The following is a 26546-nucleotide window of genomic DNA, read 5'->3' on the forward strand; positions in this document are numbered from 1 at the left end:
TGACTGCTCGGGGAATCAGCGTAACGTTCCTGAAATTTGTTTCTCATCGGACTACTGTATCTGTGACACAGCGCTCAGCGCAAGCTGCTACAGGTGAGATAATATTATTCGGCTTTCATGTACTGCAGCGCCGGGGAGCAGGAGAAGGTCACCGGCTTTAAACTACATCACAGTCCATTTATTCTTTGTTTTTCAGCCCGAGGCCGTCTCAGACACAAGATACGGACATTATTTACTAAAATATGCAATTATTACGATTATATTAAACCGTGAAGAAGACTGGCGGTGTAACGTGGTCATTGACGCTCCTACGCGCTTCTCCTTCTTCGTACTTAATGCGATAAAATTCAGCTTAACCTTCAGGGAATTGAGTTTTTGTGTGTCCTTCATTTCCAGTTGGGCTGGACATGTCTCCTTCACGGTCCATATTGCTGGTGGGAGAAGGGAACTTCTCGTTTTCTGCCTCTGTGAGCCAGCAATACTCCGAGACAGAGACCAACATTACGGCCACTTGCCTGCAGCATCAGGAGGAGGCACTGCGGCATGAGGGCGCAGCCAATAACATTAAGATCATCAAGGACTCTGGTACGGGTTTGTGAGTACTGTCATTTTGTGCTGAGCTGTATTTTGTGGCTCACTTTTATTTTCTCATGTGTTGAACAGGCGGAGTTGTGCTTTTCGAGGTGGACTGCACAAAGCTGGAGGAATGTGCGTCTCTTCAGGGTCGTCTGTTTGACCGGGTGGTGTTTAACTTCCCTCACTGCGGGAGAAAAAGTGGGGTTAAAAAGAACAGAAAACTTCTCAAACGCTTCTTCCTCAGGTATGAATGTCAGAGATCTCTCTAAATTCCACCAAATAAATCGTGTTACACAGTGTCAGCAGATGTTAATGGAATTACAGTGTTGGAAAGGCTATTTTTTGAAATATAATGGGTTACAGGTCACTATTTAGCCAGTTAAAAATATAACGACTAATGTAACTACTTTAATTATTTCCTCAAAATTTTGTAAGTTATTATAATTGACTACTTTACCAACAAATGTTTTAAACTGGGTAATAAAGCTGAAAAGTGTCCAGAAATGGACTATGCCAAAAGAAGGCATTTCTGTATGGTGCAAAGATTCAGAGCAACAGAATGAATATTATATTTTATGAATAAATTTTATGCAGAAAAAAATATATTCAAATGTAACTCCTTTGTAATCACCAACCTTTTGATAAGTACCTGCAATTTCATTATATATTTTTTTTCTCAGCAGCTGTAACTGATTACATTTAATTTGAAATTTAAGTAGTTACTCCTCAACACTAAAGAAATATAACATTAATTATTCAAGTTCATTTTACATCTTGAAACACTTAATGAAAAAAAAGAAGGCTGGATCTTAATAGATTTTTCCCCCCCTTTTCACAGTGTTTTGTTTCCGTCCAAACTTCCTTTTTTAAACCACTGATTTAAAATTTTACTCTGGTGCAGTACATTTATGACACTTCCTAATGCTGGTTTTGCAATATTTAGCTCAATAACTACAAATTATGAATAGAACCAGGTATCAGACCTGAGATTTGTTTCATTGTTCTGACTGAATTTTTCTGTAGTAGTGTTGTCACAAGACTGGAATTTCCATCTTTTATATAATACCTTGAAAAAAATTATATTAAATACTATTTTTTTTTATACCAAGGGCACTTACTTGACATTAAGGGCATACAATGTCATTTTTTTTATTAAAAGATAAATATAACAAGGCGATATCATAATGACGACGACTTATTTTCTTTGTAAGTAGCAGGACAGCAGAATGGCTGAAGTAAACATTATCGATAAGAAAGAGCGAGAAAGTGCAGCTGGTTCAGGTGTATAGATGCTAGTATTGAAACCATTTAAAATATTCAGAATTGATATGACTGGATAACTCGATAGTCTGTAAGACAAAGTACTGACAGCTGTTGAGTACTAAGAGATGGCATCAAATGTTAATTCTTTGATCAGACAGTTCTTGATTTATGTCCGGTTTGTCAGTTTGATTTATGTACTTAAGCTCTCTTATGGCTGTTTGAATCTAGATATCAATCAACATTTCAGAAAAACACATTTATATTTCTCAAACTAAGGTATCCTAAAAAAAGATTCATTTTGGTATCTGCAATGAAACTCTGATTATTATAGTGGCTATTGATACCTTCTGTTTTCTGTGACGACACACTCATGTTTGTTTTTCTGTGCCTCCAGTTGTGTTCAAGTGTTGTCTGAAGACGGGGAGGTTCATGTGTCCTTGTGCAACGGACAGGGTGGGACACCAGCGGACCAGCCGAAGCGAGAGTGGCACAACAGCTGGCAGGTGGCTGCCATGGCAGCAGAGGCACACTTGATCCTCAGTGATGTCCATCCGTTTGAAAGTGAGAGATACCAGAGCTACAAGTGCACTGGATACAGGTAAGGAGTAAAGGTGAGTGTTACTGTGGTATAAATAGAAACAGCCCTTTGTGTGTGTGTGTGTGTGTGTCTGTGTGTGATGTGCGTTTGCATACTGCCACTCTCTAATGATGGTGCTGCTGTCATACAGGAGCCAGGATAAAGGCTTTCATGTGGAGAAAGGTTTGGTCCATGTGTTTACTCGCAGCCTCCCATACACCCCTGCTCAGATACGTAAGGTGGAGGAGGTCGTTGAAGGGGACAAAGTTCAGTACAACATCCCAGCCGAGCTCAGTGATTACATATTCAGGTACGGTAACACAGAGTCTGTCTGGTTGTTCGAGTATAATAAACCTCCGACGCAAGGAAAAGTTACATAACCACATGTCTCTTCTCTTTCATCAGGGGATTTCTCTGCTCAGGTTCTGTCCACCCTGTCAGGTTGGTGCAAGATTTTCTTCTCAAAGGACTGGCGGAGAAGTGGTCTGTCTCCATGGCGACAGAGACCATTCCCTTCCTCCTCACGGCCAAACAGCTGCAGGCATGCTGCTGTGACGTCGACATTGCACACTGCTACTGGGTCCAGCCGCTTCAGAAAGACCTCAACTCTGACGCTCAAACCTTTACAGGCAAAGAAAAAGATCACCTGATGTGTTCGGACAGCCGGGGACACACAGACACACGAGACACTCTGTCGGCCACATGTGCTACCTCAGATAAAATGGACAGGGTGAGGAGCAAAGCAGCTGAGAGCTTACGGTCCGCATGCTCTCTTGATGTTGATCCTGAAGGGGAAAGCGGTCTTTATATGCTGCGTCCAACACTGCTCCCTCAAATGGAAGAGCTTCTAACTAAAAAAGAGTTGACTAACGATGCAGAGAGTCACAGGGAGGATGAGGGAAATAATAAAAGTGTTGAAGTTGAAGGACATAAGAAGGACGGGCCGTCTGGGGGCTGTAATGGTGTCCCCAGCTTGTTATTTGGCATTAGTGGCCTGGTGTTCAGGAATGTGCCCGTCAACCACTGGGCTCTGCCTGCCTTTCACGAGCTTCTCTTCAGAGGTGATTTCATTTCAGAATGTGAGCCAATCAAATTGCTCGGGCAAAGGCTTGAAACACTGCTCGTTCCTTATGGGGTCTCCCTAGTCACAGAGCAGGGAGGTGTGCGTCTGATGGCACAGCCAATGGGTTTGGTTGGCAGGGTGTCAGCAAGCAATGAAAGTGACAACATCAAAGACGTCAGCGTCACCGTGTCCCTAAATTTGGACCTCCTCGCAGTGCTTCTGTTCTCACTCCCCGACTGGCGGCTGCTGTGGTCACACGACCCACGCTTTTTACAGCACTTTGCACTCTGCCCATTGCCAGGGAAACCTTTCCACCCATTCTCCCTGTTCCCCGAGCACTTCAGCTTTGACATCAGCTTCTGGACAGGGCCGACGTGGGAGGAGAGGAAGTTCCATGCTGTGATCAGAGAGGCCAGTCATGGGACTGTGGAGCATGTCAAACTCATCGACATGTTCTCACATCCTGACCTTAGCCAGACTAGTTACTGTTACAGACTCACCTACCAATCACACACACACGCTCTCTCACACACACAAGCCCTCAAGTTTCATAAAGACCTGGAATCCCTTCTTACGTCTAGGTTGCAAGTCACCATCAGGTAGCGACATTTGGATTCAGGAGGATCAGGGATTGAACCTCTTATTTTTTTCAGAGACATTATAACTACAAGTCAGTTTGTAACTGCAAGCAAATTATAAGCGTATAATCTGCAAAACTGAACAGTGTTTACAGTAGTTGAGGCATTGTGTGCTATATATATTTGAATTGTGATTGGCATTCTGTGTGTTTGTGTGTTTTCATTGTCATATAATAAACATGTTATTTAAAATAAAGTTGTGGTCTATCAAATATTGTAAAATTGTCAAAATCACATGGAATACATGCTGTGACAAAGCACACAAGCAAATATTTTGCAGTAAAACAGCCCTGAAATCAATTAACTCTGTCAACAAGAAACGAGCAAAGCCAGTTTATCCCTCTGCAGTGGTGGAAGTACTCAGATCCTTTACTGAAGTAAAACTGGGTCCAATACCTCAGTGTAAAAATACTCTTGGATTCAAAATATGTAACCTGAAACATCCCAAATCTGTTCACACAAGTTATTATTATTGTGCAACAACACAAAAAATACATTTTTGTCATTTGTTAATCATGAATTTTGTTGCGGTGCAATTTACAGCTCTATTATTCTTGTAAGTACATGATGACCTTACTGTAAATCCCATTATAGCTTCACACAACTCCAACCTGAGTAGGTTTATTTGGGCAGCATAACTGAAAACACCTGTGAGGGTATGCATAACCTTAAATCTATAAAAACTGCATCATATGTAAGAAGTTGATCATATATTTTTTTATATAAAATCAAAGTAACCAGTAAATATAACAATAAATATAGTGAAGTACAAAGTACATTTCAGTATGAAATACAGTGAGTAGAAGTATAAAGTAGTACAACCATACAAAGGGAGTTTACCCAGTTTGGCTTTATAAATGAACAAACACCAGTGACTGAGCCTACAAAAGGTCAAAGATGGCCGACCAGCTCTGGAATAAAGCGTCCAGTGATGATAAGGACTTTACATTTTGTAACAAATCTCAGTGCACTATGATATGCAGTATCTAACATGTGCAAACAATGTGCAGATGCATTCATGTACAACAAATCACCATAATCCAAACCTGGTGAAAATGTTGCAGTAACTACTCTTTTCTTAGCCTCACAGGAGAGACAGGACTTGTTTGTGACTTGTGACCCAAATGATTATACACTGAAGAAACATACTTATTATATTATATGCAATTTCTGCAAATATAGCCCCCTAAATCTCACACATTGGACCTTTAAGTAAGTGCAACATTGTAAACTGTCCACCACTGTTCCTCTGATGTTGTGTTTGAGGCTTTGGGTGACTAGGAATTCATGATTTCCCGCGTTTCCTGGAAAGAAAGTGCTGCTCTTACTAAAAGACTCTACACACTGTATTTTTACCCAAAGTAATTAGTAATACTTTCCAAGACACTGACCAAGGGCTGTAAAGACACACGAGTAAGTGGCTGATGTTTATTAACATGTCATTTGTGGGGGTTACAAATCCCTATTTCCTTGAGAGGTTGCCTTTTTTTTAAAACTCCATTCCTCAGTCATGTGTATGGGTTTTTTACACATTCCTCTTAAAAATGAGGACAAAGAAAACGTTTGGGCATCACATACTATTTTGAGATGTAATACCGATAGAGAGGTGCAATTTAAAACTCTACACAGGCTTCATTGTACACCATGACTGAGGGGTAGGATTGCACATATATATATATACACAAAGCAAGGAGGACTATCCTCAGATTAACAACTCGAAGGAAGTCTCTGCAATGGACAACTGGTATGAGGAGGTATAGGGAACTATCCCTCTGGAAAAAATGACTTATACTCTTCATGACAATGTTAGGGATTTATTAGAATATGGCAACCCATCTTGGACACGGTGGACCCCTCTGAACTGGACTTGGCTAGTAATTTGTATGTGATTGTTTTGTTGGTGATGATGCTTATTATTATTATTATTATTATTATTATTACTATTATTATTGTTATTATTGGATTGTGATAGTAAGGTTGTTTGTCAGTGATGAAAAATGAAACTTTGGCTGAAACCTAATAAAAATAATCATAAAAAATAAATAAATAGATAAGGACAAAAAATATATAATAAGAATATATGATAAGAACAAGGTTAAAAGACAGCTGAGTGCACCTGACTGAGAGGTTTCATCCTGAGACCACTACCATCCGTTCACTGTGATGATGAGAGGTGTCAATAACCGGACAGCGGCGGAAATTACCGAAGTCTCACTCGGGTGCAGAATCGGAAAACATGGCGGCCAAGGCGCTTCGGCAGCGAACCAGGCGAGGCAGCAGACAAGATGCAAACAACGTGAACGTCCCCGCCGAGGCGCGGCCACCGAAAGAGGAGAAGGGCGGTGATGACAGTAAAACCACAGAGACCCGACAAGAGTGAGTATGAGCCGGGAGAGGAGACGCCGGTGCTGCGGGCTCCATCCCCGGTCTGACTGACAGCTCGAGCGGGGGAAGCTAAGCTAGCTAGCTACTTTGACACGTTAGGCAAGTTTGGATCACAACAACAAGATATCAACGGTTGATAACGTTCACCAAACAACATACAGGACTATGAGTTTACAGCAGGTTGAAGTACAGTGGCTGTTAAGTTGTGTTTCCGCTTAGTTAGTTGCGTTTTTTATTAAAGTATGTTTATAATATAACGCAGTTGGGTTACCTGGTGTTCTTCATTCATCCCCTCCACCTGTCATCCTGCCAGGTTTATGATATCTGACAACCAGTGGGTCAACTGGTGCTCAGCACGGGCATAAACGTTTATTTCAGATCAGTAATTGTTGTTGTTGATATTTGCTGAAATTCTTCAAATAACTACTATCAGTTTGTGGGATGACGTGTCATAACAAAACGTAACGTGAGGATCAATGCTAAGCTGCATCTGAGCCGGCTAATCTGATGAGGGGTGTGAAGAGGAGGAAACACTGCCGGACACAAGGAGGAGTGGAGGTTATCACTGTTACCATACTGACATGCTTCTAGATTAAGCATACAGCTGTCCACATCTGGGAGGTAGCCCAACTAAAATAAGCATTGACAGGTAGTGGGAATAAGTACAGTGTGTTTCCACAGATAATGTGGTGTCTGACATCCTCAGCAATCTGCTCATTGTAAGCGCCCCACTAGAAACTACAAATGATGTAATTATAGGTTTCAGATTCAATGATTTAAAAGTTTGTCACATGCAGTACAGACAACATGTGTAGTGAAATACAATGTGGAATGCTTTTATGACTGTACTAAACGACTAGCGTGAAAACAGATACTCTGGCGACCTGTCCAGGGTGCACCCCGCCTCTCTCCCAGTGTCAGCTGGGATAGGCTCCAGCTCCCCTGCGACCCTTAACAAGATAAGTGGTTACGCAAATGAATGGATGAATTAAAGGTTTTAAATTCAACATCAAAATATATAAATGTATGACATATAGAGATGCATGATGTTGGATTTTTTGCCGATATGTGATATGCCGATATGTAACAACTCATTTGACCGATAACCAAAACCAATATTGATATTTCCACTTTTTCCCCACCTAATATTAGTGATCATCAAGTCTCCTCTGTAGTGGAATTAACATCATATTATGCATTAGAGGTGTGCCATATCATATCGTTCATGATAATACTGGTATAATTTATAATATATGAAAAAGTTATATTGTGATACCCGCGATATTTAGACTTGTTGATATATTGATGTCATACTGTTGCGCACGGCAACAACAAGCGTGGCTGAAAGTGAAATTATTACTGACTCAGCTGTGGTTCTAAAAAGAGGAGCAGCTTCAGTAGCGTGTCATAAACTGTGGCGTCTTAGACTCAGAGGGAACTCATTCAGCGGCTCCTCCGGCAGCAGCACAGCGTCTCTCCTTCTCCTCTCTCACTGTGCGCACACTAGAGTCAGTGTCATCAAGTGATTTTGTCATAAATTATTGGTAATGTAAACCTACATGACACTCATGGCTCGACCAAAAACTACATATATGTGACTGTGCAATAGTTGTAGTATCATAACAGCCTGTCACAGGTTACAGCGTGATGATTAGAGGAGAAATGGCAGAGCATAAAGGTCCAGGTGGAAAAAAAAAACTCAATCATTTAGGATTTTACTAAAAGAAGGAAATCACCTGTTTATTTATATATATAGATCCCAGGGTACTTGTTTTTGTATTTGGGAGCTGTTTAAATGTGTAATTTCTGGTAGATTTTGTTTTGTTTAACCAATAATATTTTAAACAGAATCTGAATCTCACTCTGAGTTACTGTTGTTGTTGTACAATCTAAAGAAATGTTAATTTATGTTTAGTTTTTACTGAATATTTGACAGCAAACTGTTTATCAATTATTTTGTTGCCATTCAATGTTCTTAGATTAATAATACATTTTTTTTTACTATTTTTTTATATCCTCAAGAATATCATTATCACAAAAATCCCATGAAATGTTGTGATATTATTTTATGGCCATATTGCCCACCCCGATTATGCATGCATACCCTTATCATGATGGCCCACCGGCAGATGGAGACATGAAATACAATACTTTCTAATGTATATAATATTCATTCGATGACATATTGATATTATCAGCATGTTTGCAGATTCCGATATTTAATTTTAAAGACAATATCGGCTGTAATCCCTAATTACATCTGTAAAATGCACACGTGCTCACACGACTTAAAACAGGGAAGAGCCAGGAGCTGAAAACAGACACCAAACAGGCCGCTAATTGTGAAAAACTGGAACCCAGAGAGCAGTGGAGGACAGCTGTGCCACTGCCTAACATATAATTAGTTTTAATAGGCCTTTTGATACAAGTGATATTGCTCAGACATAGTTCATTTGTGTTTTCTCTGTCTTTCAGTCCTTGGAGTAATACAGGCTTATCTGTCCTCCGCTGTGAGCTGACATTTACTTTGTGTTCCACCAAACGCTTAATTTTGTAATTAAGGGCATATTAAGTAGCCAGCTCTGAAATGATTACCATAATGGGGGCTTTTATTGGTGTTTTATTAAAAGCAGGTGCAGTGGAAACATCAATCAATTAAGCCTGCATTATGTTAAAACACACAGAGAAGCATCAAAGGCCAGTGTACAGCTTCATTAGGTTGCTGTTGATGGCTAATGAGACTGGGTCATCTTCTATTAAATATGCACAAAGCAGACATGATAAACTATTGAAGTACATTTTGATGTTGTTAAATACATTTTGCTGAAACAGATTTTAATAATAATGCATATATTATTCTATGGTATTTTGCATTTGTACATCTGTGTCTTTTTTTTTTTTTTTTTTTTTTTTTTTAAATAGATCAATAAGTCGGGGAGGGCAGGTATGGGCTCCGGAAGGTTCGACTGCATTTAAATGCCTGCTCTCCGCACGCTTCTGCGCAGCTTTGCTCAGCAACATCTCAGACTGCGATGAGACGTTCAACTACTGGGAGCCTGTGAGTGCCACTCACTACTATCAGACATCCTCAAGTGCAGCTTGCTGTCATTTGTGGCAGGGATCTTCTTATATCTGTGTCAGAATCTCTTTGTTGTTCCAGTAATCTGCAATTGTTGACTGTTTTGACAGATGCACTACCTGCTGTACGGCACAGGGATGCAAACGTGGGAATATTCTCCATTGTACGCCATCAGGTCCTACACTTACCTGTGGTTGCATGCTCTGCCTGCTTGTTTACACGCCCATGTTCTACAGACAAACAAGGTAAGTATTCCACTGTTCTATTATATTCTATTGTCTAAAGAAAAATATGTTTTTTTCAGTAAAAATCTGGGGAAAAAATTACACAAATACACACACACACACACACACACACGAACAGAGACGTGTATGTCATAATGCTGGAGTATTTGCAGAGGTTTCAGGCTTGTGTTGTGACTCTTGCAGGTGTTGGTGTTCTACTTTGTACGATGTGTCTTAGCGTTCTCCTGCTGTGTCTGTGAGCTCTATTTCTACAAGTGAGTTTACACTCCTCTTAAATAAATTAAAGTAGGCATCTTACTGTAAGCACCTTGGCTTAAGAGTTTTGTGATGATTGACTAGATGTTTTTTTATAAATATCTATATATGATATGGAAGTTAACAGTTTGGTTTGTGTGTCTGACAGGGCAGTTTGTAAGAAGTTTGGTTTGCATGTGGGCCGTCTGATGTTGGCATTCCTTGTCCTGAGCACGGGAATGTTCTGCTCATCTGCAGGTTGGTCAGATTTATTCGCTTAGTTAATCCATTTCCGTCTCTGTTGTCATATCTCACCATTCTGTATTTTTTACTCTTTTTCTACTCACTTTCATCCCTACTACGTTTCTAGGTTCTCTCTTTTCCAGGTGTTTGACTTCCAGATTTTTCAAGTAACTTATCACAGAGCTGTATTTGTCTGTCCTTTTTATTGCCAAATCAGCACACACTGATCAAAAATATGGAGCAGAACTGCCATGTGTACAGTGTGCAGTATACATTTAAGACGGAATATTTTTTGTTGTTCTGCTCAAATGAAAGTCGGATGAGTAAGGCTTTGCAGAGGTAACATATTGACTCAGGTTTGTGGCTTGCTGCTCATTTTTTGTGATCATCCTCTTATGTTCTTGCTCCTCAGCATTCCTGCCTTCCTCTTTCTGTATGTACACAACGCTGGTTGCCATGACGGGGTGGTTTCAGGACTCAACTCCGTTAGCCATCATGGGTGTGGCTGCTGGCGCCATCGTTGGATGGCCATTCTCCGCTCTGGTCGGGTAAGATAATACACTAAAATGCCTATTTGTCAGCTACACTTTCCCCCCCCCAGACAGGCTCGTCCAAATTTATTACTCTTAATGAAGCTATACTTTATTTCCTCTGCAGGATTCCGATCGCCTTCGACCTGCTGGTGTTAAAGAGGCAGTGGAAAAGTTTTATCACCTGGTCGGCTGTCGCTCTGCTTCTGTTGCTGGTGAGAATGTATTTTTAAAACTTTAAATTTGCATATTACAGGACAAAGGTGCCTGTATATGAGATTATTTGCAGTGTCACAGCTGCAGTGTGTGCAGGACAGTGTTGGAGAGTTAGTCATTAGTATGTCATACAGAAAATAATATAACAAAGACATTGTCATGGTACATATGCATACACTGTATATATTTGTGTGTGAAATTCTTCAAAAATTACACAATATCATGTTTATGTTGTGAAAGGAAAATGTATAAGGGTCTATCACTTTCCTCTGTGTTTATCCTGTGTGTGTTTCTCAGGTACCCCTCATGGCAGTAGACTCTTTCTTTTATGGCAAACTGGTCATTGCTCCGCTCAATATTCTGCTGTATAACGTCTTCACACCACACGGACCTGATCTGTATGGTAATATACAAAAAGCACACATCACTACTGTATCATTTTATATCTTGTTGGCAAAAAACAGAATCTGATGTTGCCCATTCAGCTTGGGAACACACGCTCCCTCTATTTTGTCATAAAGTGCTTTTTATTATGTTTCATTTTGTTGAAGAGAAACAACATTTTCATATTATCTAATTCTGCATGTTACACGGAGCCATTTTCTAGGGCATGTGCTTTATTACAGCGACTGCAGAGCAAAGAGTCTGCATGATTAAAACTGCTTTGTGCCATACCAGGTTTTATTACAGCCACAAGCCAACAGCCAGTGATCGTTGTTTAATGTGCTGTGTGAAAAACAGAATCAGAATCAGCATCCAATTTCCTTTCATTTCATTTTTTAGAAGTGGTAGTTTGTGCAGAAATGTGCACAACTGGCCAAGGGATGTGAAGAGATTCACAGTATGAAGTATAAACAAAATGCAATATATAAGCTCTAATCTTTTTTATAGGTGAACAATCTTAAATCACAGCAAGAAAACGGTAGGACTCTACTAGAACTGATCAGTTAGTCAGAGCATCAGAAATAGAATTCCTCAGCCAGCGACATTTCCATGAGTAGTTTTGTCAAGCAACAGTTAAATGCACCATTAACAGTTTGTTTTTTCTAAACAGTACTGGAAGTGAGGAGTCAGAATAGAGCAGATGGATCTTAAATTAAAAACCTGAAAAATTTAAAGCTGCACTGTTTATAGTGGACTGTAGAGGGCGCATCAACACTATCATATCAGATCTTTGACAGTGTGCCAGCAGGTTGTAAATAGACATAAACTTAATTCACAGACAGTTACAAAATATGTAAAGGACCTCTGGGCTTGTGTCTCCACCATCATTAGTCAGTGTTTCACCTGTTATAACAAATTCTTTATCCGTCTCGTCTGTGGATTTTCTCTTTAATTAACTCTTGCAGTAACTTTGTATTGTCTTTGTTGTGATTGTCTTTACATTAGCTGTAATATTTTGCATGTTTTTCATTGTTTCATTTTCAGGTACAGAGCCGTGGCATTTCTACTTTGCAAATGGGATCCTGAACTTCAACCTGGTGTTTGCTCTGGCACTGTTCTCTCTGCCACTCACAGCTCTCATGGAGACACTGTTACACAGGTTCAATGGTGAGGACAGTTTGTGTTTTTATACACCAGCACTAAAAAAAAGACTAACTGTTGTCATTGCCTGCCCTTTTTGGGGGATAGAAAGGTCGTTAGGCTTCTGCCTCAGCAGAGCAGTATGTGTCATAATAATAAGAGGTGTGGTTGTGAGGCACTTGGGTACTTTCCCCCATTGTTTCATGTATTTAACAAGTTATTCTGGGGAACAGATTGAAAGCTTATGTGATGGTTCCTGTACCTATTAACTGATGCTATTACAAAACTGTTGTACCCTGCCATTAAAAATGTCCTGTACCTGAGTCCTGCTTAGTATCGGCATCATAAGTTTGCAGCAATAACTAGACATTAATCTAATCTAACACATGTTTAAAGAGTTTATTTGCTGTGTTGTAAATTCTTGAAGCAGCTTTTCGTGTAACTTCACATGCTTGTGCACACGTGTGTTTTCTGCAGTACAGAACCTGGGCCGTCCATACTGGCTGACTCTGTCTCCCATGTATCTGTGGATGTTGGTTTTCTTCACAAGACCTCATAAAGAAGAGCGTTTTCTGTTTCCCATCTACCCTCTCATCTGCCTCAGCGGAGCAGTAGCCCTCTCCTCTCTACAGGTATGTTTTTCCAATTTTGGTTCTAGTAGCAAAACTTCAGCAGACCCCTTTTTTAGAATCTGTAAATACTGAGTTATAACAGATTGATTTTATTTTTTGCAGAAATGCTACCACTTCCTGTTCCAGCGGTACCGACTGGAGCACTACACCGTCTCCTCCAACTGGTTGGCTCTAAGCGCAGTCGTGGTCTTCACAGTGCTGTCACTGTCTCGTTCTGTTGCTCTCTTCAGAGGTGTGTGTACACACAGACACTACTCTCAGTGTAAGGAGCAGTGTCAGGCAACAAAAGCAACACTTCAAGATGGATGATATGAGATTTTTCCTCTGTCTACAGGCTACCACGCCCCTCTGGACCTGTACCCAGAGTTCCATCGCATCGCCAAGGATCCGACTCTTCACTCAGTCCCTGAAGGCAGACCTGTCAGTGTGTGTGTTGGCAAAGAGTGGTACCGCTTTCCAAGCAGCTTCCTGCTACCGCCCAAGTCAGTATCCAAGATTCCTATGCAGCTATTCAATGTCTAATAAAGTATGGAAAGTGTATATGCCATTTCCAGATGTGACTGTGTCATCTGCTAATAGTTTCTGGTTCTAATCCCCAGCTGGCAACTGCACTTCATTCAGTCTGAGTTTAAAGGGCAGCTGCCTCAGCCATACGCGTCTGGTCCTCTGGCCACGCAGATCATCCCAGCGAACATGAACGACCAGAACCTGGAGGAGCCGACCAGATATGTAAGTTGCTCATACACATGTTGACACATGGACACTGCACTCAGTAGCAGTTGCATTTTAATTGTGAAATTTGTGCTCTGGGCAGGTGGATTTACGGCAGTGCCACTACTTAGTAGATCTGGACATAGATGAAGAGACGCCGCTGGAGCCACGTTATTCAGCCAACAAAGAGGAGTGGAACGTCATCGCCTATAAGCCTTTCCTTCAAGCCTCAAGGTATGTTCACAAATGCAGAATTTGCACAGAAATAATGGCTCTCAAGTCTTCTGAAGTTCATACAAATATACATTTCTAAATTTAAAAAAGCTTAAAGGTTAAAGAAGGCCCAGAATAAGAAGTATCTGCTTAATATTTAAAGCCACAGTGTGTAGGAATTTCTCCCATCTAACGTTGAAATCATATATTGTATTCAAACAGATGGCGCACTCTAGCGCCTCACTGTTTCAAACACGTATTGCAACAACTGTAGCCGCTGTGTACCAAAAAGATAACAGTGATGAAACCATGTCATCCGATACTACATGGAGTATTCATTCAGGCTCCTACACAGACACACGCGACGCGAGTTGACAAACCCCCTCGTCACCATGCTGGCTGTGTTTACAACGTAGGACTGTTGGGGCGGATGTAAACTGAAACAAACCAATCACGTCTTGTCCTTTGACAACTGACAAGTGGCTCAACCTCACACACCTCATCCCTCTCCTCGCAACACTGCGCCGCTAACAGCTGTTAGTGGCCAGCGGCACTACTGCAGCATAACAAAGTCCCACTCTTTGAGCATAATGCAGGATCATGTATTATGCAGCATCACGGGAGACGGAATCTTCGTCGCCAAGAAAGTGCAAAAGGGAATCAAAAAGGCAGCGTGACTGGCGAATTAAAAAAACAAGCCGCTGTTAGCGCTGGCCTGTGATTGCATTACCATTCTCCCTCAGCAGCTCTCTCTACCTGGGAAAGGCTACCCCGATGTGGGCCTTCGTTTTTTTAATTCGCCGGTCACGCTGCCTTTTCTATTCCCTTTTGCGCTTTCTTGGCGACAAGGATTCCGTCTCTCATGATGCTGCATATGCATGATCCTGCATTATGCTCAAAGAGTGGGACTTTGTTTCACATTTGCCAGGGTAGTAGCAAAGCGCCTCTTGCTCCTCTCCGGCTCCTCAGTCACGCAGTGCTGGCCTGGCTCTCAACGAAAACGCCGAAGGCGGTGCTGTATGTCCCTTGCTGGCGGGTGTATTCTCAAGATGGCGAAACGTAATGGAACCCCACAGACGACTTACCCGCACAATGTACAAGCAAATCCGAAATTCTCCTTTTACGAGAATAAGTCAGATTATTGGTGGAGGTAATAGTACACCAGTGATGACATATTTATGAATGCAGACATCAATTTTTGCCAATAAACAACTGAAAATGTTACACAATGTCCCTTTAAATTTCTCCTCTGCACTAAGGCCTAAAAGAGGCTGATGCAAGTTTGTTAATAAGAAATATTTCTCTCTCAGGTCATCTCCCCTCTTCAGAGCATTCTACATCCCGTTTATATCAGATCATCACACCACCTACAGGCGCTACGTCATCTTGAAACCGCGGCGGCAAAAGCAGCCTCGTAAGCGGACCCACGGCTGACCTTTGGACTTCAGCCTGGCCACAAGTACAAAATCCTGGAAATCAATCACTTCCCCTCAAAGCAGCTGGTATTCGTGTGAATGATGTGTGGACGTGTATGCATGCATGTGTCTTGAAATATTTGTCTCATGTCTCATTTGAAGATATCAGACCCTTTAAGGACGTTATGTCTGCTTGTGGGTGTGTGTGTGATTGACTGAAGAGAAAATGTTATGTATGTGTGCTTGGCTGGACCTGTATGTGAAACGTTTTATCTCAGTTTGTGTGTGTGTGTAAGTGAATGTCTTAGAGTGGATGCACACTACAAGATTTTTATATGTATTAAGCCCAGGACAGGCCGATACACACAGATAAGTGTTTTTTGTTTTCATACTTTGTTGAAAAACGTGGCCTGAATGGATGTGGCTTTTTTTTTTCTAAATAATGAATCAAAGAAATCTTGTAGTGTTTGCTCACCTGAACTTGAACAGTATCTTACTGTGTGCTCTGTTGGATGTGAGTGGTGGAGATGAATGAAAGCGAGGGTGCGTTAGTAATTTAACTTGGAATGTTAATAAAAACTTGATTGACTGCGAATAAAACCCTCCTGTTTTTTTATTGGGACAGTAAAATCACGTCATCACACAGACCGATTCAGTTGAATCTCATTTTATTTGAAGATGTAACAAACATACAAACCACTCTCACTTACAGGAGAGACGTCAAGGCATTATACATTCTGAATAAATAATAATAATGATGCTATATTTAATCATTCTCTTCAATATCATGCCATTGCTGTGGTCAGGCTGCAGGCAACTCAAATTTACTGCAAGAGCCACCTTTCCACTCGCTAGCATTGTTTTTGTCTTTGATTTCCTCAGTAGGAGACAGAACACTGTTAATAAATTCAATGCAGGATCTGGACATCTCACAGTTTAAGGCCATGTCAAAACACTTGCAGTACATAGAAAATATCCAGCCTTCGCTCTCTCAAGCAGTGTTGGTTTGTTGTGTCTTGATCTGTTTGAGGTAGCCAGTTTATATCAGGTAAATGTGGGTGAGGTTAAAAGTTTTTGATCAGGCACAGCAAACATAAGGGTCCAAGACCTTTGATAGTTATCCTACCAAGCAAGGGCAGCATGACAAGGCCATGCAAACAGGCTGCTACAGACACACGCATACACACACACACACACACACACACACACATACACTTCACTATCAAAGTCGCTCATAATCACTCAGTCACATCCGAGGTACTACATGCTATACTTGAGGGCTCACGTGGCTTCTTTACTGGGCGTCCTCTCACCAAAGCTTAATCAGTCACCTCTGAAGGCCCCCAGATTTCCTGTGTGCATTTGTTTGTAGTAATTTATCTAAAAGAAAATATGTTTGAGGTATGTACAGTGTAACTGCAGCATCAACTGAAATGATGGGCACCAATAGGTTCAGAGAAATGACCTAGTCGTAAGTCAAAGTCATGTAGAGGGAGCTTGTTAAGAGTATTCCACCAATTTGAAATTGCCCTATAACATTGCCAGACTCACAGACAGTTTTTAAAAAATGCATTCTTCTTTCTTGTCAAAACATGGCACCTACATTTCCCACAATGCAACTTGACCACCAACAGATTGCTCTGATGGTGTGTTCCACTTGCACTTGGAAGCCGGAATGTCAGAGTTCCCGGTCGGAAATTTCAACTGGAACCCCCCCTAAAGTTGGATATCTGCCCTAAGGAAGTGCACCGGGCTTTGACGACAATCTTTGTAGTGACCAAACAGTGGAGTTACCACTTTCGAGTCCATCCCATGATGCCATTGTGCCCAAAGAGACTTTTTAACATAGACTTAGCATTGCGAAAGAGACATCTGAAAATCAGAGGACACATTTTTTTGAGCGTCACAACCACTGCAAAGTCTAGAGTCTACAAGAGCTGCACATTCAAATCATTTATCCCCACTGAAGTTAGCAGAGCACTGAACAGGAAGTAGCCGGCATGGCAGGCAGAAGTCTCTAGTGCGCTTGCTCTAAGGGCCGAATGATGCAGAAGCAGTGCCTATCATCTGGGTAATTTATACATGGCAGTTGTATGTTTTTGGCTTCATGCACCACCGAGCAACTTTCACTGAATTGAGTGCTGTGTCCAGTTCTCTTTACACATTTATAGGAAAATCGGAGGGACCTCACCAACCCTGATCTCAAAATCCAAGATGGCCGGTGCATCAACAGTAGTGAAAGCTGTGGTAATATGCTGTTTATTAGCACTTCTGCCTCACTTGTGTCTCATCAAAACAGTCGTATATACAAGACTGTCCAACTTTATCCGCTGACATGTAGCTACGGTGTCTGTAGGGGCAAAATTCAGTTTAATGCGTTTTTATCATCCAGTTTTGGTAATAATGGCTAACCTGGATAGAACTGATACTGCAAACAACATCTTGGTTTTCCGACTTGTACTGGAATGTGATCAACTTGGGTGTGACATCATTCCCAGTTCTGACTTCTGAGGTAAATAATATGCAGCATGAGATTCAGGTGTGTCCTGCTAGTGGCGGCTAATGTAGCTTTGTAGCCACTGCTTGTAGCCTCAGGCAGAGTTGAGAGGTCTGCTAAACTCACGCTTCCCAGGTTGCTTTTTTCTCACACCTGGAGTCTCCAGCACCAATCAACGCTGACTCAAATGACATCACTTGAGGCGATTTTTCAGATTTCATGCAGCTCCATCTGAAGCCACCTGTGCAGTAGTGCTCCCAACACCTGTAAACAGACTTTGATGTGTGAAATGAATGGAAACCGTTTTGTTTCATTTTGTTGTAATTTGTGAAAGCTGATCCTTCAATTTTAAGTTCATTTTCCTTAACAAATTTGTGTTTGATCATCACAAACGAATTGCCACATGGGCCTAGTCTGCCCACGAGCTACAAATTGTGGGGTCAGTAACAAAGTCTCATCTGAGCATGTCTTCATCTCATTTAAATCCCCTAAAAGGCTTCAGACACATACTATACAAACATTTACAACCATGTACGTGCACAGTTTTTTTTTCATCCTCTTGGTCCTGTACACAGTCACACACACTACTATACACACACTAAAGTAGCTGTTCAGAGGATCAGTAGTTTTCTCTGTTGATCCATTCTTGTTCATTGTAGTATCTCCTTCCGGCATCAAGATTCAGGCCGTTTCTGTAGCTGTCCAGGTTTGCTTGGTAGGATTTTCGGTTTCCAAAGGTTCCCAGGTTGGTCTGGTAAGTGTCGTCCTTGCCGTTGGTGATGTATGTCTGATAGAGGTCAGCCTTCACTGTGTGACTTCCAGGCTTCAGTTTGGGATCATAGAGGTCGCTTCCTCCTCTGATGCTGCCATCATACAACCCATGGTCCCCGTACACGCTGCTGCCGTAATGCTCGCTCTTTGTCGTACGACGACCTAGACTCCTGTCATAATACTCTCTGTGCCCGGTGGAGCCCAGATTGCTGTCATTCAAGTCCCTCAACTCCCTCTTTGCTGAGCGGCCCAAGCTGGTGTTGTAGAAGTCACGGTTGGTGCGACGCCCAAGGCTGAGGTCATTGAGGTCAAAGTTGAGGAAGCAGCTCTCTGTGCTGGCAAGTGTCACAAAGCCGCTCTCTGTGTCCCGCCCCCCCAGGTTGTCGTAGTCACCTGTGGGTGTGTCGGGGGAGGAGCATAAAAAGGAGGTGTTTTTGGTGTGCGGGCGAGTTGAAACCAGGTCATCCTCCTTCTGGGAGCGAATGACGTTGTAGACGTCAGTTGGAGCCGGGCTGGGGCAGAAGCTTGGGTCCGTCTGGCATACTTCTGATTTCTGTTGTTTCCTCCTCCTGTCTCACACACAGAAGAGAGCCATAAATATCAAGAGGTTCACAAGCTCATGATCTTCATTTTATAATTCAAACTGAGGTGTGGATTTAACGTGACAATACAGTGCCCTCCAAAAGTATTGGAACAGTGAGGCCAATTTCTTTATTTTTGTTGTAGACTGAAAATATTTGGGTTTCACATCAAAAGATGAATATGGGACAAGAGATCAACATTTCAGCTTTTATTTCCAGGTATTTACATCTGGATCTGATACACAACTTAGAAGATAGCACCTTTTGTTTGAACCCACCCATTTTTCATGAGAGCAAAAGTATTGGAACATGTGACTGACAGGTGTGTTTTGTTGCCCAGGTGTCTCCCAATTACATTGATTATTCAAACAATAAATAGCACTGAATGTCTGAGCTCAGTTTCAGATTGGGTGCGATAGGTTTTGCCTGTGCAGACTGCATTTAGAGGTGGAACCAACATGAAAACCAGAGAGCTGTCTATGGGTGAAAAAGAAGCAATTGTGAATCTGAGAGAAGATGGACAATCAATCAGAGCCATTGCACAAACATTGGCCATAGCCAGTACAACCATTTGGAATGTCCTGAAAAAGAAAGAAACCACTGGTGTACTAAGCAACAGACGTCGAACAGGTAGACCAAGGAAAACATCAGCAGTTGATGACAGAAACATTGTGAGAGCTGTCAAGAAAGACCCTAAAACAACTGTTAGTGACATCAGCGACAACCTCCAGAGGGCAGGAGTGAAGGTATCACAATCTACTGTTCGCAGAAGACTTCATGAACAAAAGTACAGAGGCTACACCAGAAGATGCAAACCACTCATTAGCAAGAAGAATAGGAAGGCCAGGCTGGAATTTGCCAAAAGGTACAGAGATGAGCCTCAAAAATTCTGGGAAAAAGTTCTATGGACTGATGAGACAAAGATTAACTTTTCCAAAGTGATGGAAAGGCAAAAGTTTGGAGAAAGAAAGGATCTGCTCATGATCCCAAACATACAAGCTCATCTGTGAAACACGGTGGAGGTAATGTCATGGCTTGGGCTTGCATGGCTTCTTCTGGGACGGGCTCTTTCATCTTCATTGATGATGTAACACATGATGGCAGCAGCAAAATGAACTCAGAAGTCTACAGAAACATTTTGTCTGCTAATTTAAAGAAAGATGCAACCAAACTGATTGGGAGATCCTTCATCATGCAGCAAGATAACGACTCAAAACACACTGCCAAAACAACAAAGGAGTTCATCAGGGGCAAGAAGTGGAAGGTTTTAGACTGGCCAAGTCAGTCTCCAGATTTAAACCCAATAGAGCATGCATTTTACCTGCTGAAGAGGAGACTGAAGGGAGTAACCCCCCAAAACAAACAACAACTGAAAGAGGCTGCGGTGAAAGCCTGGAAAAGCATCACAAAAGAAGAATGCAAAAGTTTGGTGATGTCAGTGGGTCACAGGCTTGATGCAGTTATTGAAAGCAAAGGATTTGCAACTAAATATTAAGTCTCATTCACTTTAATCTATTTTAAGTTTATATGTTAGAATACTTTTGCTCACCTAAAAATTTTGTGTTCCATTACAAATAATGCTATCTTCTAAGTTGTGTATCAGATCCAGATGTAAATACCTGGAAATAAAAGCTGAAATGTTGATCTCTTGTCTCATATTCATCTTTTGATGTCAAACCCAAATGTTTTCAGTTTACAACAAAAGTAAACAAATTGGACTCACTGTTCCAATACTTTTGGAGGGCACTGTAGCTTTTGGTTCAGTGTCTGAGTGAACTGATCCTACTAACAACTATTGCGCAGGCTTTCCCCCAGACAAGTTATCAGGCCAGGTGGCAAATATCCTTTAACACGGTTGGCGACCCAGTGCTGCTTTTTTGACACGGACCAGCGACGGACTTTGATTTGACTTTGATTTAATAATGCAGCTAAGTCAAATTAAATTAAGTTTTTTATGTGTAAAAAGTAGCATTTGGTCATGTAATGTAATTTGTAATTTGATGCAGATTCTGTATGTATTCGTAAGTGATTGAAACAGGGGGTCAAAACAAGATTTTGCATAGGGCCCCAAAAAACCAGGCCCAGTTCAGACCAAAGATTCACGAAGACTGCATTAGAACACTGCAGAGAAAAGTTGCAACAGCGTTAACTTAAGCCAGCTGATGATGTCACCTGCAACTCAGCTGGTCAAATCACCGGCAGCTGGTTTTAGAACATAACGCACATCAACTGTTTCAACAGTCTATCAGCTTGTAGTGAAGTCCACTGTCAAGTCAAAATAACTGCAGATGGCGTGTTCACTTGCTGCGGCAGGTGCTCCGTCTCCACCGAGCCCTATGTTTCCATCCTCACAGTGTGTCGGTGTCGGACAGTGGGTCGCTAATTGACTAAGTTGTTGGCGCTGGTTTCTTACATTATGATGGCATACTTATGGTCCATATGATGCTCATTTTATGATTTTCACCGTTTCATCACTACTACAAATGCAACTGTAGCCAGTATCACACTCTCACTATCCTCATTCATATTTGAAGAAGCTACAAATTTTATTCAGCCACAAAATAAGCCTGAAAAGCTGCAAACAGAACTGAGGTACAGAGAGTTCTTGCATAGAGATGACACACCGTCTCATTTAGTTGCATTGGCGTGAACCGGCAGGTTTTTAGAATGTTGCAGAACGGCGCATTGCAAGTAGTTGCATGTTTCAACTTGTCTCATCGCAAATCTTTGGTCTGACCTGGGCTTTAGGCTGGGTGGGCCTCCCAGCTCACAGAAACGTTTTTGTTGCCAAAGTAGCACAAGATTGTCAATGTTCGGGGCGTCGGTGGCTTAGTGGTAGAGCAGGCGCCCCATGTACAAGGCTGTTGCCGCAGCAACTCCAGCCTGTGGCCCTTTGCTGCATGTCACTCCCTCTTTCTCTCTCCCCCCTTCACACTCATCTGTCCTATCAATTAAAGGCTTAAAATGCCCAAAAAAATATCTTAAAAAAAAAGATTGTCAATGTTCATTCCTCTGTGACACAAACCTTCATTGTTATCAAAAGAACGATTAAAAATACATTCATGACCACCATTTCACTAGGCAACAGGTTAAGGGTTAAGCAAATATAGGAAACAAAAACTGTTTTCACATTGGGGTTTCATCTCTCAGATTTAGAACAATCTGCTCACTGATGACCACATCAATGTTTAATTTTCAGTAGATCAAAGTATTCATTGGCATTTGTTCCTCACCGTGCGGCCAGCAGTTTGAAGCAGCAGACTCCGATCGCTGTCAGTAACAGCAGAATCAGGGGGATGGTGGGAATGATGATGTAAATCAGATTCAGAGCTAAAAGAGACAACAGACAGAAAGATACACATTTAGTGACTGACATGTCAGCGTTTGGACTACTACATCAGAGAAGAAAAAATTATTTATCAATACGAGTCTTGGGTCAGTCAACCTGTATTGCTGCCCTGGTTGCGGTCATTTGGATTCCATGGCAGCACAGATGAAGGGAACACATCTGTAATGAAAAGCATCCATGATGTCCAGACTCACAGTATATTGATTACACTCACTGTCAAAGTATCTATAATGTGACATTTTTTAACAATCACACTGAGCACATTTTACTTGTTAGAGTGGAGTTGGGAGACGGGGACGGGTCCTGTGGCTTCTCTGTGGAAAAAATTAATCACAGTCAACAATGTTCAAGTATTTTCACAGTAACAGAGTATTGAATGCCGTGGTAGCGGTACTACCTGCAGTGTATTTACAGATGAAGTTGTTCTTGGTTTCACAATTGTCGTCATTCCACTGGAACATATAGAGCCCACCCAGACCGGGAGGAGCGGACGGTTGGTGATACATTACCACACACACCTCATAGCCACATGATGGCTCATCCCAATGCCAGTTCCTACGACAAGCACACACAAAGAAAGTACATGTAAAAGAGCGTTTTTTTCCTCAAAAGCTCTTTTACAAAGCGTACTTTAAATTAAAAAAAGGTTAAAAAAAAAAAAAAAGCTGAGACCAAGACCGAGAATCAAACCTTAATACTTTTTTGTACTGCCTGAAAAGTGGCTGTTACACCGGGTAGCATCGTTTAGTACTGAAAGCTGGCGTTGCATTTGTGGTCAGATTTTGTTATTGCTTGTAGTTATTCATTGATTATATAGTTCGTATTTATGTGTGACTCAGCGCCGGCGATAGCCATGGCCGAAGGCATCGTGTTTTTGGGTTTTCGTCCATCCGTGCGTCTGCCTGTCCGCCTATTCTCGTGAAAGCGATATCTCAAGAACACCCTCCGGGAATTTATTCAAATTTGGCACAAATTTCCACATGGACGCAACAATAACTCATTAGATTTTGGCCATCAAAGGTCACTGTGACCTCAAAGAAAAGCTGCTTGTGTTTAGACAATACTGAAGGTAGTCCGATAAATCAGCCAGACTATCCCATTGGTCTATATTAGCTTAATACAGATTCAGTATATCTGTATCTGTGTACACTGATCAGCCAAAACATTAAAACCACTGACTGGTGAAGAAAATAACATTGATCATTTTGTTACAGTGCAATGCTCTTGTAAGGAACCTTGGGTCCTGCCATTCATTTAGATATGACTTGACATGCTGCACCCACCCAAACTACATTACAATCCAACTACAACCCCCTACTGGCAACGGCACTCCCTGATGGAAGTGCGCCCCCCATGCAGTACAATGCACCATGCCACACCACAAAAAGTGCTTAGGAATGGCTCGGCACACGTGACTAAGATCAAGGCGTCAACCTGGCCTCCAATTTCTCCAGATCCCAATCCAATCCATTGAGCATGCCAGTACCTTCTCTTGCAACCCACAGGACTAAAAGGATTGGTCAACAATGCCTTGGTGCCAGACAACACAGGACACCCCCAGAGGTCCTGTGTCCATGCCTTGACAGGTCAGAGGCTACACCCTAGATCGGAGTTGGCTCTGGCCTGTTGCGGCTTGGACAAAGGACCTCTGTGGTACCGGTTTGTCACAGATGCTCAATCAGATTGGGATCTGGAGAATCTGAAAGCTAGGTCGATGCCTTGAGCTCTTTGTCACGTTTCTTGGGCCATTCCTGAGCAGTTTTTGCGGTGTGGCATATTGCACTGCCTTGCTGAGGGGCTACTGCCATCGGGGGTACTTGGTCAATAACAATGTGTAGGTAAGTGGAGTGCGTTAAGGGGCATTCACATGAATGCAAGAACCAAATGTTTCCCAGCAGAACACTGCATTGTAGTGAAACGATCAATGGTATTCACTTTACCTGTCAGTTATTTTAATGTTTCGGCTGACTGGTGTATATTGGCTGACAAGTGATAAGACATTGCAGTACAAAAATGCCAAAATATGTTATATGTAATTCAGAAACAGTGAAAAAAATCAGGGAATCCTTATCACAAATGTTTGTTTGTGTCACACGTAAAAAGATTGAGCTGATATATCATCAGATTTTTTAACTGGCCTATTTAAAAATGGTTTTCTAGAAAGAAAAACATTTTCAGAGGAAGTTTTTTTTGTACTAAAACTCTGGTATCACATCAAGAAGAGTATCGCACAAATTCACTGTGATGGGACCAAACAAATGAGGACTATTTTTTCTTCAATACACAATCCTCATCCTATAATCAGCAGTGAAAATTAACCATTTGATATATCACTTCATGACTTTAAATTCACTTTTGCCCCCCCACCCACCTAAATGTGGACTTGCTGCCATCCAGCCAGTAGTACTGTGAGGAGCAGTCTGAGCTGCTGTTCTCGTCTCCATGGTTACGGCGGAGACCGATCCAGAAGTCTCCATCAGTTGGGCGGAGCTCTGTGATGAGCTGCTCTATGATCTTCTGCTCAGACTCCGACTCCACGCTCAGCAGCTGCCCCCCGTCCCGTCTGCAGGCGAGCTCTGCATCTACGAAGTTCAGCCTACGCCGGAGCTCGGAGAAATAGGCCAGCTTGTAGCACGGCTTCCCTTTTCCTGCCTTGCACACACGTTGACCTGCAGACACACACACACACACACTTGATTACACGTGCCAGATGTGCACTAAATTTTTTTAACATGCTCCCTCACATTTCACAAGCATCATCTAAACAGTCTGCATTTGAGGACTGAGCATAAGAAAGGATCTTACTGTAGGAATACTGTACCCAAATCTACACATTTGGATTAGTTGTGGAAGCCTTTATGCTTTAAAATTGTAATTTTAAGAGTGTGTTGCCTACCTCTGGCTTCGAATATATCCGCTTCAAGTGCCAAACATTCAGCATAAAGTCAGGAAGGCAGGCCATGGAGAAACAAAAGACAGATCCACAACTGAGTCAAGAGTTCATGTCTTTGAGCTGTGTTGTGTTTTCTGTGTGCAGCTTACCTGTGATGAGGCTTGTGGCCGCAGATGGATCAAAACATAAAAGCAGGAAGTGACAGAAGATTGCCAGCAGGTCCATTTTTGTCAGCTGTTCACCACCACCTCTTGTATTTCAGTTTAGTCTTTTTCATTCCGCTGTCTGTTCATCTGGTCGTCAGTGGAGCTCAGGTGAAACCAGAGAAACTCTACCTGAACCTGAAAACGTGAGCTGTTGCTTTTGGGAAGAATCCCTGAAAATGACAAAATTCAAAGGGGAAGCTAAAGAAGTGCCAAAGAGGCAAGCCCCCCTGTTCTATTTGCTGAAAGAGAGAGTAAGTGAGACAGGAGGAGGAGCAGGAAGAGGAGGAGAAAAGGCTGTGTGTTTGGGAGGGGGCTGTAATCTGTTAAGAGCAGTCTTAATGATTGGGAGAAGAAGCTGCATCGATCGCAAGACATCTAATCATGCAAGTGCTTCTCATCGTAAACGCTGACAAGAGGCAGATTTCGCTCCTTCCTTTATTACTTAAGCTCTGGGTATTATCATTACAAAAGTGTTAGATGAAAATGATCTGCTCTAACTCGATCAGGGATATTTTAAAATGTTTCTCTCAGGTCCGTCTTTAAGGTGTATTGCAGGCAGTGATGTTCCATTATTGTATGTCAGTACAAAGCAGGACAGATAGCCAGCGCTATTGACATCTTCAAGAGGAGGATCAATCATTTTTCTTTCCTTTAAAATTGAAGCCTCGTGGTTTCAAAGCTTGGACCTGTATCTTTCTCTGCAAC

At 41.9% G+C, this 26546-nt stretch overlaps 3 protein-coding genes across 4 annotated transcripts; 2 read left to right on the forward strand and 1 right to left on the reverse strand.

Annotated features, from left to right (window-relative positions):
* Positions 1–46: 46 nt before the first annotated feature.
* Positions 47–4312, forward strand: fdxacb1 (ferredoxin-fold anticodon binding domain containing 1). Of its 2 annotated transcripts, none has more exons than XM_033636470.2 (6): positions 47–93; positions 397–585; positions 664–820; positions 2234–2437; positions 2568–2726; positions 2822–4312. In XM_033636470.2, exons 2-6 carry the CDS (start codon positions 408–410, stop codon positions 4080–4082), a joined length of 1959 nt encoding a protein of 652 aa, XP_033492361.2. In that variant the 5' UTR covers positions 47–93; positions 397–407; the 3' UTR covers positions 4083–4312. The 2 variants fall into 2 exon arrangements, with proteins under 2 accessions (XP_033492361.2, XP_078028582.1); XM_078172456.1 differs by lacking the exon at positions 47–93 and adding an exon at positions 121–147.
* Positions 4313–6337: 2025 nt separating this feature from the next.
* Positions 6338–16144, forward strand: alg9 (ALG9 alpha-1,2-mannosyltransferase). Its single transcript, XM_033650848.2, has 15 exons — positions 6338–6493; positions 9425–9560; positions 9692–9826; positions 10010–10080; positions 10230–10318; positions 10716–10851; positions 10961–11048; positions 11347–11452; positions 12478–12600; positions 13051–13205; positions 13308–13437; positions 13540–13687; positions 13805–13934; positions 14020–14150; positions 15440–16144. The coding sequence occupies exons 1-15, from the start codon at positions 6354–6356 to the stop codon at positions 15561–15563; spliced, it is 1842 nt and encodes a 613-aa protein (XP_033506739.2). The 5' UTR covers positions 6338–6353; the 3' UTR covers positions 15564–16144.
* A 51-nt stretch (positions 16145–16195) lies between these two features.
* Positions 16196–26355, reverse strand: layna (layilin a). Its single transcript, XM_033650857.2, has 8 exons — positions 25785–26355; positions 25639–25659; positions 25114–25411; positions 23140–23297; positions 23012–23056; positions 22839–22901; positions 22627–22723; positions 16196–19381 (listed from the first exon to the last, which is right to left on the reverse strand). The coding sequence occupies exons 1-8, from the start codon at positions 25858–25860 to the stop codon at positions 18661–18663; spliced, it is 1479 nt and encodes a 492-aa protein (XP_033506748.1). The 5' UTR covers positions 25861–26355; the 3' UTR covers positions 16196–18660.
* Positions 26356–26546: the final 191 nt, after the last annotated feature.

The sequence above is a fragment of the Epinephelus lanceolatus genome, chromosome 11, assembly GCF_041903045.1.
Source record: "Epinephelus lanceolatus isolate andai-2023 chromosome 11, ASM4190304v1, whole genome shotgun sequence".
NCBI lineage: Eukaryota > Metazoa > Chordata > Actinopteri > Perciformes > Serranidae > Epinephelus > Epinephelus lanceolatus.

What these genes read in the sequence shown, in the direction of transcription:
- fdxacb1 (XM_033636470.2), top strand. Translation starts at nt 408, where the DNA reads ATGTCTCCTTCACGGTCCATATTGCTGGTGGGAGAAGGGAACTTCTCG. An exon ending in TACAAGTGCACTGGATACAG is followed by an intron (nt 2,438 to 2,567) that starts GTAAGGAGTAAA and finishes GCTGTCATACAG; the next exon opens with GAGCCAGGATAAAGGCTTTC. An exon ending in CTCAGTGATTACATATTCAG is followed by an intron (nt 2,727 to 2,821) that starts GTACGGTAACAC and finishes CTCTTTCATCAG; the next exon opens with GGGATTTCTCTGCTCAGGTT.
- alg9 (XM_033650848.2), top strand. Translation starts at nt 6,354, where the DNA reads ATGGCGGCCAAGGCGCTTCGGCAGCGAACCAGGCGAGGCAGCAGACAA. An exon ending in TGTGAGCTCTATTTCTACAA is followed by an intron (nt 10,081 to 10,229) that starts GTGAGTTTACAC and finishes TGTGTCTGACAG; the next exon opens with GGCAGTTTGTAAGAAGTTTG. An exon ending in TTCTGTTGCTCTCTTCAGAG is followed by an intron (nt 13,438 to 13,539) that starts GTGTGTGTACAC and finishes CTCTGTCTACAG; the next exon opens with GCTACCACGCCCCTCTGGAC.
- layna (XM_033650857.2), bottom strand. Translation starts at nt 25,860, where the DNA reads ATGGACCTGCTGGCAATCTTCTGTCACTTCCTGCTTTTATGTTTTGAT. An exon ending in CATCTGTAAATACACTGCAG is followed by an intron (nt 23,057 to 23,139) that starts GTAGTACCGCTA and finishes TTTTTTCCACAG; the next exon opens with AGAAGCCACAGGACCCGTCC. An exon ending in CAACCAGGGCAGCAATACAG is followed by an intron (nt 22,724 to 22,838) that starts GTTGACTGACCC and finishes TGTCTCTTTTAG; the next exon opens with CTCTGAATCTGATTTACATC.